General features: G+C 40.6%; 2 protein-coding genes across 2 annotated transcripts; both read left to right on the forward strand.

The window, feature by feature from the left end:
• The first annotated feature begins 708 nt into the window (after positions 1 to 708).
• Positions 709 to 4,190, forward strand: LOC121779951 (receptor protein kinase CLAVATA1-like). Its single transcript, XM_042177436.1, has 3 exons — positions 709 to 1,657; positions 1,750 to 3,505; positions 3,605 to 4,190. Exons 1-3 carry the CDS (start codon positions 848 to 850, stop codon positions 3,955 to 3,957), a joined length of 2,919 nt encoding a protein of 972 aa, XP_042033370.1. The 5' UTR covers positions 709 to 847; the 3' UTR covers positions 3,958 to 4,190.
• A 2,652-nt stretch (positions 4,191 to 6,842) lies between these two features.
• LOC121778923 (kinesin-like protein KIN-6) lies at positions 6,843 to 15,897 on the forward strand. Its single transcript, XM_042176308.1, has 21 exons — positions 6,843 to 6,914; positions 7,630 to 8,157; positions 8,248 to 8,447; positions 8,538 to 8,661; positions 8,788 to 8,882; positions 9,426 to 9,561; positions 10,426 to 10,491; positions 10,637 to 10,699; positions 10,779 to 10,829; positions 10,911 to 10,993; positions 11,074 to 11,185; positions 11,333 to 11,381; positions 11,511 to 11,743; positions 11,954 to 12,190; positions 12,748 to 12,822; positions 12,902 to 12,964; positions 13,096 to 13,723; positions 13,937 to 14,184; positions 15,230 to 15,339; positions 15,421 to 15,499; positions 15,665 to 15,897. Exons 1-21 carry the CDS (start codon positions 6,843 to 6,845, stop codon positions 15,752 to 15,754), a joined length of 3,342 nt encoding a protein of 1,113 aa, XP_042032242.1. The 3' UTR covers positions 15,755 to 15,897.
• The last annotated feature ends 438 nt before the right edge of the window (positions 15,898 to 16,335 follow it).

Below are 16,335 nucleotides of genomic sequence, written 5' to 3' on the forward strand. Positions count from 1 at the left end.
GCGCGAAAATTAATTTTTTTTTTCCGAAACACTATATATACGCGCTTTGCTCGTCATTTTCATTCGCACCACTTGTTTTAACGAGTACTCTCTCTATCTTAATTTATGAAAATTAATTCAGACGAGGAGTGAATTGTCACTCTTTTTTATTATTGTATTTTTTTTTAATTAATGTACTTTTTTTAAATTATTGTACTTTTTTTAATTTTAATAGTATTATTAAACATTTCCCGTATATGTCTTGTAAATTAAATTTCGCATATTGTGTGATTGTTAATTATTTCATTTTGTATATATTTGTTAATAGTGATGTGGATATTATGTGGCTAGGCTATGGCTGGGCTATTGTTGGGCTATTTGTTTGTTTTGATGATGTAGCAGGAGGATTTTTAGTGCTGCTGATGTGGTAGTGGCTAGGCTATTGCTGGGCTATTCTTACTGTGGATGGTCTAATGGGACAGATAATACTTTTCATGACTAACGAAGTATTTAAAAAAAATCAGACCCCAACCTCCTCACATGCGGAATGCCCGCCCAGTCATGCGCACGTCTCAACGGGCCGCGGCAGGGCGCCCTGCCGCCAAGCACCCCAATGTGGATGCTGTAGTATTACACCTTAACGGCGTTACAAAATTAACGGGGACAACAATAGCAGACATATTTCATCCAACACAGTAGAAGAAGAATCTTCAAATGCGCCACCTCTGAACCAAAATGCCACAATTCCATTTCCACCATCATTCATTATAAGAAATCTATAAACAAAAACAGAGTATAAATTATTACTCCCAATTGCAATTTCATTTCCTATCCATCCTAAAATCTCTACCACGCTGGAACCTGAAAAATGTTTCTGGTTTTCCTAATCTTCATCAATTTCTCATCGATTTTCATCCATGCACAACAATCAGACCTCCACACGCTCTTGAAGCTCAAATCATCCCTCCTCGGCCCCTCCGCCGCCGCCTCCGCCCTCCATGACTGGGCTGCGCCGCCGTCTCCTTCCCCTTCCGCTCACTGCACCTTCTCCGGCGTCACGTGCGAGGGCTCCCGCGTGACCTCGCTCAACGTCACCGGCGTCCCGCTCCTAGGCACTCTGCCGCCGGAGATAGGGCTGCTGGACGGCCTCGTCAACCTCACCCTCGCCGCTGTCAACCTCTCCGGTCCGCTGCCGCCTGAGATGTCGAATCTCTCCTCGTTAAAGTACGTCAACCTCAGCTGGAACTGGTTCAATGGCACGTTCCCGGCGGAGATGGTGCTAAGCTTCGCGGGCCTCGAGGTTTTCGACGTCTACAACAACAATTTCACGGGGAATCTGCCGCCGGAGTTCGTGAATTTGGAGAATTTGAGAGTTCTCAAGCTTGGTGGGAACTACTTCTCTGGCGATATACCGGAGATATACTCCGATTTCGTGAGCCTCACGCATTTGGCGTTGCAGGGGAACAGTTTGAGCGGGAGAATTCCGCCTGGATTGGCTAAAATCCCCAATCTCGAAGAGCTGTATCTAGGTTATTTCAACACGTACGAGGGCGGAATTCCGCCGGAGTTCGGCTCAACATCTACTCTCAAGCTGCTCGACCTAGGCTCCTGCAATCTCACCGGTGTGATTCCGGCGAGTCTCGGGAATCTCAAGCATTTGCACTCTCTGTTCCTTCAGGTACCAAACACTAAATTTAGCATTGTAATTCTTCCTATCTGAATCTAATATTGTTTTTTTATATATATGTATATATCTATGTTGTATGATAGATGAACAATCTCACCGGTCAAATTCCGGCGGAGCTGTCGGCGATGACGAGCCTGATGTCGCTGGACCTTTCTATCAACAATCTCTCCGGCAGAATCCCCGAGAGCTTCGCAGAGCTGACAAACTTGACGTTGATCAGCTTGTTTCAGAACAGATTCGAGGGGCCTCTCCCCGGCTTCATCGGCGATCTCCCCAATCTCGAGGTTTTACAGATTTGGAACAACAATTTCACGCTCGGATTGCCGGAGAATCTCGGCCGGAACGGCAGGCTCAAGCTGCTCGACGTCACGAAGAATCATCTCACGGGGCCGATTCCCAAAGACTTGTGCAAAGGCGGACGGTTGGAGATGATGATATTAATGGAGAACTATTTCTACGGTGCTCTGCCTCCGGAGTTAGGGCAATGCAAATCGCTATGGAAGATACGCATACGGAAGAACTACCTCAACGGTACAATTCCGGGGGGCTTTTTCCGGCTTCCTTTGCTCATAATGCTCGAGCTGAACGACAATTACTTCACCGGCGAGCTTCCGGAGGAGATTCTCGCCGATAAATTGGGTAGCCTCACGCTCTCCAACAACTGGATCTCCGGGAAAATTCCTCCGGCAATCGGTAAATTGACGAATCTCGTGACCTTATCTCTCGATATGAACAAACTCTCCGGTGAAATCCCGGTGGAAATTTTCAAACTTAAAAAACTCGCGAAGCTGAACTTGAGTTCCAACGCCTTAACCGGCGAGATCTCCCCGTCCGTCGCGGAATGCTCCGATCTAACATTCATTGATCTCAGCCTCAACGATCTGCGAGGCGAAATTCCGGAGACTGTTTCCTGGCTCCAGAATCTGAATCTCCTCAATTTATCTAGAAATCGGCTGCAGGGTCCCATACCGGGTGAAATCGGACTGGTGAAACACTTAACCGTTCTAGACCTTTCCTTCAACGACTTCTCCGGCCAACGCCCGACCACCGGACTCTTGGGCGACCTTGACGACCGTTTCTTCGCCGGCAATCCGAATCTATGCCCGCCTCGCAGCTCCCACTGCGCGTCGTCTTCGACCACAACGCAAGCATCCTCCCACAAGGAGCATTCATCGAGCACGGTCATCGTGATCGTAGTGCTGGTGACTGCTCTGTTCACGGCGTTGGCTGCCCTGTTCATGCTGAGGCGGCGTCGTCTGGAGAAGCCGAGGCTCACCGCGTTCCAGAGGCTGGAGCTGAGAGCCGAAGACGTGCTGGAGTGCCTGAAAGAGGAGAACATCATTGGCAGAGGCGGAGCTGGAGTCGTCTACAGAGGATCGATGCCTAATGGGATCGACGTGGCCATTAAACGCCTGAGCGGTCGCGCTAACAGCTGTAACGATCACGGATTCAAGGCGGAGATAGAGACGCTGGGAGGGATCAGGCACAGGAACATCGTCCGTCTCCTGGGATACGTGTCGAACAAGGATAGTAACTTATTGTTGTACGAGTACATGTCGCACGGGAGCCTGGGGGAGTTACTTCACGGCTCAAAAGGGGCTCATCTGCAGTGGGAGTCGAGGTACCGGATTGCGGTGGAGGCAGCCAAGGGGCTGTGTTACCTGCACCATGATTGCTCACCTTCAATCATTCATAGGGATGTCAAGTCGAACAACATTTTGCTCGATTCTGATTACGAGGCTCATGTTGCTGATTTTGGTTTGGCTAAGTTCTTACATGATCCTGGTGCATCTGAGTGCATGTCCTCCGTTGCTGGCTCCTATGGCTACATTGCCCCTGGTAAATTCATTCATTTCATCATAGTTATAGTTTCCAATTTGAAAATTATGTAGACAATCTGTATCATCAAATCATAATCTTATGTGGGTGTATAAACAGAGTATGCCTACACATTGAAAGTGGACCAGAAGAGCGACGTGTACAGCTTTGGGGTGGTGTTGTTGGAGCTGATAACAGGGCGGAGGCCGGTGGGGGAGTTTGGAGAAGGTGTGGACATTGTGCGATGGGTGTTTAAAACGAGAGCGGAGCTGTCACAGCCGTCTGATGCAGCGGTGGTTCTGGCGGTGGTGGATACGAGGCTCACTGGGTACCCTCTGATTGGGGTGGTCAACTTGTTCAAGATCGCGATGATGTGTGTTGAGGACGAGAGCTCCGATCGACCTACGATGCGCCAAGTCGTGCAAATGCTCACCAATCCACCGCAGGCTGCCCCTAAACTTATAACTCTCTGATCCCTCCGGCCTTGTATTGTTCAGGAAATAAACTTGGTTGCAGCTTATAGCTATAATGCTATCTGGTAGTATGTGTTAATAAGATTTCATTTCTGCTGGACTGGTTTCATGAATTGTGAGAGTGTGTAAGATATTTTGTATAGTTTTAACTATGTCAGTGTACTAGTAGGTAGATTTAATTTACTTGTTGAATTGAAGCTCCATCAAAAATTCGCTTTTCCTTTTTGTTCTTATATTATTCCCTTTGTCTCTCGACAACGTTTAACTTGGAACAGTTTTAAGAAATATAGTGAAAAATGATAAAAAAAATTTAATGAGACATGGATCCTACTCTTATATATTAATTTTATAATAAAATATGAGTATATTGAGTTAATTGAACGTTAAGTCCATTGTCAAAAATATTAAAAAAGTAACTGTGTCAATTAATTAAGGGTGCAGAGTAAAAAAATAGTATAAGTACACCTTCATCTACACTTCCTTATTCCTAGACTTCTCTTCTTATCAATATTATTCTCACTCTCTAAAAAGGAAAATGGACCCGTGAGCTTTTCAACAATCTCGAACCCCGCCAAGAGATGAATGAGTTCAATGCCCATAGGAACTGGGTACAGAGTATCCATTCGAAGTGGGAAACTGACACTCCATATACTGTCTCCCCTCATCCGTTGACCGGATCCAATGACAGTCCTTTCAGAAGGGGTCAACACTGATGACTATGAAATCAGTCAAATGGAGACGACACCATGTCATGGAAGGGGCGCGAGGGGCTGAGGCAGGGGGAGACGCGGGGCCGAAGAGGTATTCCGCCAAAGAGACGATGTTGCTGGCTAGGTGCTTCATCGATGTTTTTGAGAATCTGATTGTTGAAAACAATCAGAAGTTGTTGGTAATTGAAACATAAAAATGAATATAATAATATCCCACATCGGTGTACACAAACAGCTTAATCCACTATATAAGTCTCATGGGCCTCTCCTCTTATCACCAATTGGTTTTAAGATGGAACCCATGGATTTATATCATGGTATCAGAGCGGGTCGCCGACTGTGGGTCATATTTAACTGACTCAGCAGTATATCTGGGCTGAAACCGAAAAAAATGACTGACCCAGCAGTATAACTGAGCTGAAAATTTGGCCCAGTGGTCCAACCGATCGAAAAAAATTGGGCCGATTGTCCAATCGATCATAAAAAAGTTCAACCCCTCCAAGATTCACCTTGAAGGGTTTGAGGGAGGGTGTTAGCAATTGAAACATAAAAATAAATATAATAATATCTCACATCGGTGTACACAAAGAGCTTAATCCACTATATAAGTCTCATGGGTCTCTCCTCTTATCACCAATTGGTTTTAGGATGGAACCCATGGATTTCTATCAGAAGTTCCAGATATTCTGGGACCGGTTTACTGAGGCACTCCAAAGCGTGGGTATGAATTGTTCCAGAAGCACTAGGTCGGGGTGAGAAGGACGTGCGGAAGTAGTCAAACCTTTACTCCAACGCCCAGAAGATATGGCCGAGCGGACACAGCTTGGCCGACATTACCAAGAAGGTGAGCGATGTCATCTTTTCCGAGGATAACAAGGCATTTAAGGGCTTAAATAACGCGAGCGGGCCGGACCGCACCTAGGTCCCGGCCCGCAGCTTGCGTGATGGAGGAAGACGATTCGTGGCCTGGGCCGGCGATGGAGCTTCTAGGGCCGTGACCCGTTGCGTCCCGGCCCGGCGTTGGAGGGGGTTCGAGCCGGTCCCGGGCCCCAATTTCTAGTTTTTTTTGCATTTGGAAGAGGAAGAAGAGGGAGGAAGAGGAAGAAGAGGGAGAGGGAGAGGGGCGACGGAGCCTCAATTTCTAATTTTTTTTGCATTTGGAAGAGGAAGAAGAAGGAGGGGGGGAGAGGAAGAAGAGGGGTGACGGACCCCAATTTTCTCAATTTTTTGTATTTTTTTTGCATTTTGAAGAGGAAGAAGAGAAGGCGAGAGGAAGAGGAAGAAAGAGTATTTTTTTATGTTCTAAGTTTTAATTTTTTTAGTTTATAATTTATTATTTTTGAATTGAAAGTGAATTTCTCGTGTTATAATTGTTCAACATTTTCAATTTTTACAAGTAAAATACGTTGAAGTTGTGAATAGTGCAATTTAATAGTTGTGGCATGAGATGGGACCTGCATGGTTAGAGAAGTTGTGGCCTGTGACTCAAATTTATGGGAATGATGACGTGTCGATTTTCAAAAAAATTTTAATTCTGATTTTGAATTCAAATTAATCCATTTTCCCCCCATTTTTGAGATCTCCGGCGATCGGATCTACTAGCTTTTCGAATTGAGTGTAGCCTTTGGGTGGTGGCGCCGCCCGCAGCCTCTTACATTTTCTCTTCTCACTTCTACACTGGACATAGCTAAGATTGAGCAAATAAAAGAAGGATTGTGAAGGGAATGGTGGTTTGAAAAAGTGAAGAAGGTGAGTGTAGTTCAGAATCAGATGAATTTAAGTAATGAAATGACTGTATTTATGGTGAGAGAGATGAGAGGGGAATCGGTAATGTACCTTTTTAAAATGACCGTTGATAAATAAATCAATTTAACCTGCGGTTATAACAGGAACCGGCGGTTTGAATTTGACTATTTGATTTGAATTTATGAGACAAGACAACACTGGTAAAACGTAAAAGCAACCTTACGTATCTATTCTTGGGAACTGATCGGCTATCGAGAGTTTCCGATACTCTCGATAATGGCTAAGGAGATTTTCGTTGTTCCCGCTTCCACCGTCGCCGTTGAGCAAGCTTTTAGTGTCGGCGGTTGTGTCCTAGACGACAAAAGGAGTAATCACTCCGCCAAAAACATGGAAGCCAATATGTTACTTGATGATTGGGCAAATGCGGACATGAGAGCACAAGAGTCGGATTTTGACTTCCGTGTAGAGAGTGATGATGAAGACTTTTCCACCGATGACGAGGTAGGAAGCGAGGGCGCTCAACAATATCAATGACCGGGGGGGGCGGTGAATGGCGAGCACGACCGACCAAAAATGTAAGCAAGATAAGAGAACTACGTGAGCTTTGATTCCTCAATAAAATTGTAGATACGTATGCAACTCAACTTAAATTTGAAAAGTTCAACTTTGAAAGTTTAAGTTGAGCTCAAGCCCTTTTCAATTTTTTCCTTTCCCCCCCATTTCATGTTTTTTATTTAAATTCCGACGACACTTGTAAATTATATCACATTGTTGTATATATGTATATATATTGTAAATTGTAATATATCGTTGTCCATTACAACTCAAATTCAATAAAATTGATATGATTTTCACCTTATTCGTCTTATTTCAATTTAAATTATCCACTGTCTTGTTCCAATTTATTGTATAAGTCCAAATTTCAAATTACATAGCAAAAAAAAACCGCCAAAACCGAACCGGAACAGTGAGAACCGTCCGAAAACCGCCGGTTCGAAACCGGAACCTTGAAATAGCCTCACGGTTCGGTTCCAGTTCCGCCTTTCTCAAAACCGGAACCGCCGATTTGCGAACCGTGGGCACCTTTAGACTATACATTCCACTAATAGTATGTTTAACTTAAACTCGTGCCTTTTCAAGAAGTTTTTATTTTTCAAAAATAAAAAAAAATTTGTAATGCCCATTTGATTTATATTTGAATTCGGCCCTCCCCCCAATTTATTCAAATCCAGGTAGCCTAACGGCTGAAAAAGTAGAGATGAAATCTCCATTGCCTTCGCCGTGTCCCGCCACCGTCACCGTCCGCCGCAATCCACCTAGAAGAGCACGTCCAACTCCCTCATCCGTCATCCCCCTCCGTGAACCGCTCTCCTCACCCTCTCTTTTGCGAGACATTTTCGCCACTGATGCCGCAAACCACAACCCTAACAATGCCCAACATATCAAACCCGACGATTCTCCAACCACAACCCTCCCCGAAAACCTCAAGGTGTTCTTACGAATTCGCCCCCCCGTTATTCAGAAAACCAGCAGAACTATCGCAGAATCGAAGAACGCTTGGCCGAAAAATCCTAAGAGCAATGCAAGGCCGAAGACGAAGAAGGCCATCGAAATCTGCGTACAACCGAAAGACGATCTGCGCTCTGTCACAGTCTCGACTCCGCAGCCGCTGCAAGAGATGAAGAGGATCAAATCGGAAGTGTACGGAGGGTTTTCGCGAGTGTTTCCTGCTGAATCATCTCAGGTTCAAAATTACTTAGGTTATACTATTACATATTGCTTTCGTGTTTACAGTAATGATAGCTGAACTGATCTCCTTTATGTGGTTTGCTAGAATGATGTTTATGAGGAAATGGTGAAGCCTTTAGTTGACGATTTTTCCAAGGGGAAAAGTGGGATGCTTGCCGCCTTGGGACCTAGTGGTTCGGGGAAAACTCACACCGTTTTCGGGAGTGCCCGAGAACCTGGTATGGTACCACTCGCCCTTCGTCGCATTTTCAGTCAAGATGAAAGCACTGCAGCTCAATCATCTAGGTGGACTTTTAATTCAGTTTCTTATAATTGTTGGGAAGAATAAAAAACACCAGTTGTTTCTCATTAATTTCTGACTTGTTATGTCCGCAGGGTCGTCTATCTTTCACTGTTTGAGATATTTTCGGAGAGAGGAAAGGGTGAAAAAATGATTGATTTGCTACATGATGGAGGTGATGTCAGCTTGCAACATTCAGTTCTCAAAGGACTTCGAGAGGTTACTTCTGTAGAGAATTGTCTCCCACTTTTATTGAGTAGTTGCTTTTGTTCATATTGTCTTGAAATGAAAAACTGAGATATTTACAATCATGTGATTATTTTTGGGTTGGCTTGTATTATATAGGCTGTTGTTAATGATGCTCAGCAAGCTGAGTCTCTGATTGCATATGGAATGCTGAAACGAGCAACAGCTACAACAAATTCAAATAGTCAGTCAAGGTCTGTATTTCACACGTAACTTTCTTCTTATTACTTTCTTAAGCAAAGCTGTCTTTTGTCTTAAAATTATTTTGGCATATCAAATATTTAAGTGGGGTTAAAGTGCCGAATCAAATAAGTTAGTCTTAATATGATTAGTTTGCAATTTGCATGACTGCTTGAATGTGAAAACTTAACTTCTGGTTCCCCTCAATTGGCTCTTTTTTATGAAGTGGCAAAGTAGGATTAGTCTGGAGGAATAACTTGATAGACAATTTATCTTGGATATAGTTATCTTTTCTATTTTTATAGAACAATTCAAAGATAAGTTAATGATATGATCAAGTTCAATTTATTCGTGGTAAATCGTAAATGTGAACTGAACTGGATAACAACTATTTCGAATTAGTTGAATCTCGGTATATTGGTTGTGTGTTATATTCTTCTGTATTTTCTCTTCCGTCATCTTAAGTCTTTTTTCATTGTCTATTCGAACTTATACTTATGTACTGTTGTGCTAATGTTTCTTCTCTTTGGTTTGAATGGTGACTGTAATTTTTGTAGCCGTTCACAATGCATCATTAACATACGGTGGGGTTCCAAGCAAGGTGGTGAAGAAGTTGATGGAAATGCGAACAGCACCACATTGACAATTGTAGATCTTGCTGGAGCAGAGAGGGAAAAGAAGACGGGAAATCAGGTATAGTTTAATTAATAAATTCCATGCAAGTGTTGTATCACTGTAAACAACTAGGCTATGAGTGTGAATGATAGTTTCAAGCTTGAGAGCTCGATGAAAAATTTAATGCTTGAATTCAAGCTCAAGTGCTCAAATTGCAAGCCCAGTTTATCATGCTCGAGTTTGACTTGATGGCAAACTCGTGAAGCTTCAGCTCAACTTGATAATTTACACATTGTGCTAAAGCATGTTGTAATTCAAAATCAAGCCAAAATACAAAGCAAGTTGTAATTAAATTGATCAAACTTAAATCATTTTTAATCGTTCATAACAAAAATATCACAACCTAAAAAGATTCATCTTTCATGTCAGAGTTGAGTACAACTAGAACAAATAACCTAATTAAGACCTCATTGCTGGTGTTTCTGGGATAATAGTTGCCAAAATATTCAATTAATAACACTCAGCAAAAAATATCATGGATAGGCAATGATAAACAATGGACAATTTTGACAACTGGGCTGTTGCGGCTGCCACTAGACCTTGCGAAAGATCTGGTTGTTGCTAGAGAACATTCAGTATGTGGTGTTGAGACCGAGATTAGGAGAGAATGATTTCTAGGTTGAAACCGCGAGTTAGCTCTTGAAAATGAGAGGAGATGTGGTAAGCTTGATTAGGTTTGCGAGCCTTTGAGCCCGTTACCGTTGAGTTAGATTTCGAAGAGCACCACAACTATTTGCAGAGCTTGATTTGACTCGACTAACTTCGAGTATATTTCAACTATCTTGAGTCAATCCTGAGCTGCATCATGACCGTATATTCCAATACTGTGTACAATTCAAACTGATTTGTTGCTAATGGTATGGTTCCCATATTGTTTCTCAGGGGGCTAGATTGCTCGAAAGCAATTTCATCAACAATACATCAATGGTGTTCGGACAATGCTTGAGGGTATGAAATAAATTTGCATCCTAGTATATCTTATTGTTTTGTTATATTATCCATTAACCCCTATTATCACACATTCGATTCACACTTTTTTTCAGCTGTTAAGCATCTCTTCCTCTATTCATTAAATTTTATTTTTTATTTCCAGTCACTGTTGGAGCACCAGAAGAACCGTAATAAAACACTGCAGAAGCATTATAAAAATTCCTTGGTACTCTTAGCTACTTTAGTGACAGTTTTATTTGGAACTATCATATTTAAGAGCATATACGTTGGTTTACTTTGATCAGCTAACCAGATATTTGCGAGACTATTTAGAAGGCAAGAAGAGGATGATGTTGGTAAGTTCTCCTGTTTTGGTGGGCTTGCTGTTTCATTTTTTCGTTGTTAGTGGTGTTTATCTTAAATATGATATCCTGCAGATTTTAACCGTCAAACCTGGAGTAGAAGACTATCTTGATACATCATTCCTGTTGAGGCAGGCTTCACCATTTTCAAAAATAAAGTAAGCATCTTCATGTATCATTACTTTATAGGATCTTGGACTTTCCTTGAAATAGTTATTGTTTATTGGAACTCATGTAGGTTTAAAACTGTGGAGGAGCCTGTAAATTTGACCAACAAGAGGCCCAACCAAGCATTGCCTCAAGCAGGGCAACTAAAGAAAATGAAGTTTGGCAGCAATGAAAATTCTTTGGTATATAGCATTCGCAAGATGCAAATTTTCTTTTACTATAAGTCTATATTGCAGCTGTTGTTTGATTTATTCAAACATTCCAGCAAATGTCTTCCTCTATTTCAAGTTTATCATGTCTATGTAGTTTGACTTATTGTTATCTTTCAGATTACTGAAGGAAAAACGGATAGATGTTTCCCAGAAAATTTGCACAAAGGTTGTTTTGGTATTTTAGCTCTGTTCAATGAAGCCTACATATAAATCCCACTGCAATTTATTATAGTAACCCTTTTATTACGGTTCGTTTTATGTTAAAATTCCTTATATGGTATTGTCTTGTGGACAGAGATTCCTGTTAAAACAAATGAGGGTTCTCTTGATCAAATCATTCAAGACAACGATGAGAACATAAATGGTCATGCTCTATCCAATGGTATTTCTGGATTGGGGATTCATAAAAATATGTTAAAGGGAAATGTCAACAATCTTAAGGTAAAAAAGGACAGGGAGTACAGAATCATGCAAGGATTTTCGAAAGCATTGTGGAATGTTCTGAAACAGTACAAGGAAAAACTTGAGGTAATAGTTATATCCTTGAAAGAGGAGTACTTTTTGAAGTGAATTGATATTCTTATGTTTGGATTATTCTTTGAGGTAATAGTTAAATCCTTGAAAGAGAAATAGTTTTGGAAACGGATTCATATTCTTATGTTTGGATTATTCTTCATCCAGTACGTACCTGTCCAGATGCAATGTAATTCATTAATTTTTTACAATATTTCTCAACAGGGAGTGGAAGTAGAAAACTGTCATCTCAAGGACAGCTTAGCCAAAGAAAAGACAAGAAGTCTGGACCTAAAAAATGAACTTACCAATGAAAAGACAAGGATCTTGGACCTGGAAAATGAAGTAAAGGAGTTGAAGTCTCGATGTCTTTGTAGTAAACCTTCAACTAATGTCTTGCAAGTGTCAACACATGGTTCTGATTTTGATCTTTCACCCTGTCAAATAGCTAAAACTCCGGAGGTACTGCAGGATCTCAACCTACCTTGTTTTTATATTTGTATCTCTTCCTTTTGAAAAGTTCACGTGAAAGATTTCAAAAGACTCGGGAAACAGATTACTGTAAATATCTAGGCTATACTTGATTTTCTTTTACTAGTTCGTTTTCTTTTTTTTCTCTTTGAGATTGGGGATTTGGGCTATTAATTAATGAAGGGATGATTTGTTTCCAATTCTTTATTGAAAAAGCATGCATATCCAAGTTATTTGGAAGCATTTTTCTTTTACCTAATGCTTCACTCTTCACCAAACTAATTTATTCTTCTATATCCAAATAACTATGTGAACTTTTAAATTTTGTTATCTAAATTACTTTGTGGTTTAATCTTTTGCCTAGACCCTTGATGTGAAATATTAGTACTTGAATACCAGAATCTGCAATGCAGATACTATTAGTCTTTGAAACTGCTCGATTATGCATTGTAGAATGTACCCTTTAAACTTGTTTGAAATTTCTTGATGAGAGATATCCGTTTCTACTTCACAAATTATCTTATTGTTCATTCTTAAATTTCTTGCAGGTGAAGTCAGACATTTTATCAACTTCCGTGAGAGGTTTGGAAAAGACTGAAAATGAGAATGCAGCCAATCCCTCAGTAAGCTATTAACATTTCTATTTAATACCACCTTATATTTCTCTTTATTAGATATTGAAACTAGTTTATTAATGGTCAGGCTAGAGATTCGGTTGGAAAATTTGCTTCTTGTTCAGATGGAAGCAATGAGCAACACCCACAGGTACACATTTTAAGCAAGTTCTCAATCATTTGTTTTTCCCCTTGAACTTCCTTGGGCAAGATTTCCCTACAATATTCTATTTCATATTGTTTATAATGTGTCACACTTATCTGTAATTGCATATTCATCAGCAACTTGAAGATCTCGAAGAATGTAGTGTTGACACTGAAAATACAAAGGGCTCGAGAGATACAACCACACCAGATCCATGCTTCAGAAATCAGGCACTTCTACTTCTACCTAGTACTAACAGCTCCCCAGAATTGGTTTGCTGTGAGGATATGGGCACAATGGATATCCCTTGCACAGCCATTCAGTCAACATTTGGGTCTGTCTGCATTAATCATAACTCTGAACAAGATGCCTTAAATATTGGGGCAGATGTGAAGAATTTGGAATCAGAGAGTGAATGTGCACTGGATGGATCTTGTCTTGTGGATGTAGTTGAATATGAAAGCAATGGAAACTCCTATGACCATGAAGATCTAAAAGATGCAAAAGCAAAACAGGAGCCGACTCAGTTGCAAAATTCTATGGCAGCTATTCAGTCGTCAAGTGGGTCCAGCTGTACCAGTTACAAGTCTGAACAAGATGCCCTAAATATTGTGGGAGGTGTAAAGAGTTTGGAGTTAGAGAGTGAATCTGCACTGAATGGATCTTGCCTTGTGGATTATCTTGAAAATGAAAACAATAGATACACCCATGATCATGAGGTGAAAGATGCAAAAACGGAAGAAGAGCTAACTCAGTTGCAAAATGGTATGACAAGTTCAATTGTTATACAATTTCTTTCTTACGCATGCTAGATATAGTACTTTCTTCCCTGAACCAGACCTGACTCTTAATCTCTTCGATTTCGAAACACAAAATTTCCCTTCCTCTCTTATGTTTTATTACTCGGAAAATATCTTTGGAAGCTTCTAGCTTATTCCTTTATATTCTGCACCCTTTTCAGTGATGCCAATTTTGCAGATAACGGCACATCATTGGTTGTGCAACAAAATCTTCCCATGGAAGCCCATTCACATGCTGACCTGAAGTCTTCTGAATCTTGTCAGATTGGTGACACAGATAATCATGCAAATTTTGCAGATAATGGCACATCATTGGTCGAAGAACAAAATGTTTCCATTTCAGAGAATTTGCATGCTGACCTTAAGTCATCGAGATCTCCTCGAAATGGTGTAAAGTGTGATCATGTGAAAGAAGAAGATGATACGGTAAGTTTGATGCTTCAAGTCCTCAAATGTTATCAAAATTGCATTCATCTTTCTTCACAATCTATTTATTATATATGCCTGTCTTTGGAAAATGCTATTCAGTTACAAGAATTTACGAGATTAATATTTTGGATTTGTGTCTTTTCCAACAGACAATGCTTAGCCTTTGCTTACCATGGGAGACATTTACGAGAATTTTCTTCCGCTCCATTAGTCAAAATAAAGGTGTATAGCAATGACAATATATTAATTTCACCTTAACACTTCGTCTTAGTCGTTCCTACACAGTTATGAAGGATAACTCTAAAGTAATGTTACTCCACATTCATGCTAGAGGATGATAACTTTTATGGGTTCTATTTTAGGAGGGGGGGCCATTGGGGGAGCAAAGGGATTAAACCTTATATTCTCCATCAACAAATGCATTATGTTACTACTAGCATCAAGCATAATGGAAAAAATGAAATGGAGCAGACGTGTCAATGCATGTATCTCCACCTTTCCTGAACTACTTGACTATACCTTCCCAAGAAATCTGCTGTAATTCCATCTTACTCGGTTACTCCATTAAGTAAAACTTGCAACAAGACAACCATTGCTCTCAGATATTTGTTGTAAGCTCAATATACTCTTCACCTCTCACTTGCACGTGCACTTGCAGCGTAGTAATGTAGCATACAAAACAATATCCAGCCGGTGCTTTATTGCCTATGTTATATAACCGATGTGGGACACTTATATTCTATAGCATTGTCTGCATACTCTGTTGTCCAAATTTCTGTATACAAATCCTTCAGCTTGCCTCGTGAAGTCGTGATTGAGGTGCATGTCTGTTAAATGAATAAACTTTAGAGTCCGTTGCTTCTAATTCTCACTTTTGACACTCTAAATTGAGCTTTACGCATGAAAAAAACCTTATATCCACACTTTTGATTCTGGTGTGTGTTAAAAGGATGTATTTATGCATTTCTAGAGCTAAAATTATGAAATTTTCGGTTTTTGGCTTTTGGAAAAGAACTGATAATCTTGAACTATATGGTGGCAGCTGAAGCCACTGGGTAGTATACTGCCGAAGGAAGGAGTGGATGCCCAAAACAAGCCCAAATCTCATAAAGTTGCTTCTTGCAACAATCAGCTTACTAAGAAACCAAGAAGGTATTGATGGTTGATTTGTTGGAAGTCCTGCCGCTTCACATACTAATAACTCATATCAATCACTTTTGTCAACTTATTCAGGAGGCTGCAACCAGCTTCGTCTCTGTTGTTAAAGGATCTGAGCATGTTGGACATCAACGATGAAAACGACAAACCAAAGGTGAATTTAAACTGTTTGTACACATATATTAACAGTAAAGCACGTCAATGGCCCCGTGGTTCTTTTTAGATATTGTGCACATTATTATTCAGCGTACATAAGATACTTGTTTCTTTCTTTGTATCGACAATGACATATCTATATAACTGCGATATATCACTTCAGGGAGCCAAGGCAGGGAAGAAAATGACAACGGATGAAAAGAGCAGAACACAAGGCAGCTTATCTCTCCTTAATTTGCTTAGGAAAACTTGATCGGTGAGATATAGTCTCATTCTCAACTTTTCTTGTATGTACAGGCTTATTTTGGAAACATCTGTTCTTTGAAGCCACAAAAGTCTCTCTTCACCTTCTTACAGATCATCATTTTGTTACATAAAAAAAATAGTCTCTTCTTATCTTTGTCTCTATTGTTTTTGTCTTTATTGTTTTGTCATCTAATAGTTCTTGTGCTCTAAGAACTCAGCTTCATATATTATGACAAATTTTCTGACATGCTGTTTTAGAATGCATTTTATGCCAGAAGAATTCTAATAGTGATTTTCTGTTTTAGTTTATTTTAGATCTTTGATTGCTAATCTGTGGAGTTCTTTTCATTGACCTTAATTTAGAGAATTGATTTGAAATAGACAATGATTTATTTTGGACAACTTTCGAGTCATTTGGTTATGAAACATTCAGTCTATGCATCACTCTTTTCAACTAAAAAGAAATCAAAATTGCACCCAATGCCGCGACCAGTACAACTACTGTTCATCTCGGGCCTCATTCATCGTTGCGCTCACTCCTCCAATCGCACCAAATGTCGCGACTACCGCACACTTTTCACCCTCTCT

The sequence above is a fragment of the Salvia splendens genome, chromosome 19 (genome assembly GCF_004379255.2).
Source record: "Salvia splendens isolate huo1 chromosome 19, SspV2, whole genome shotgun sequence".
NCBI lineage: Eukaryota > Viridiplantae > Streptophyta > Magnoliopsida > Lamiales > Lamiaceae > Salvia > Salvia splendens.

What these genes read in the sequence shown, in the direction of transcription:
- LOC121779951 (XM_042177436.1), top strand. Translation starts at nt 848, where the DNA reads ATGTTTCTGGTTTTCCTAATCTTCATCAATTTCTCATCGATTTTCATC. An exon ending in TGCACTCTCTGTTCCTTCAG is followed by an intron (nt 1,658 to 1,749) that starts GTACCAAACACT and finishes GTTGTATGATAG; the next exon opens with ATGAACAATCTCACCGGTCA. An exon ending in CTATGGCTACATTGCCCCTG is followed by an intron (nt 3,506 to 3,604) that starts GTAAATTCATTC and finishes GTGTATAAACAG; the next exon opens with AGTATGCCTACACATTGAAA.
- LOC121778923 (XM_042176308.1), top strand. Translation starts at nt 6,843, where the DNA reads ATGAGAGCACAAGAGTCGGATTTTGACTTCCGTGTAGAGAGTGATGAT. An exon ending in GCAAGAAGAGGATGATGTTG is followed by an intron (nt 10,830 to 10,910) that starts GTAAGTTCTCCT and finishes GATATCCTGCAG; the next exon opens with ATTTTAACCGTCAAACCTGG. An exon ending in GCTAACTCAGTTGCAAAATG is followed by an intron (nt 13,724 to 13,936) that starts GTATGACAAGTT and finishes CCAATTTTGCAG; the next exon opens with ATAACGGCACATCATTGGTT.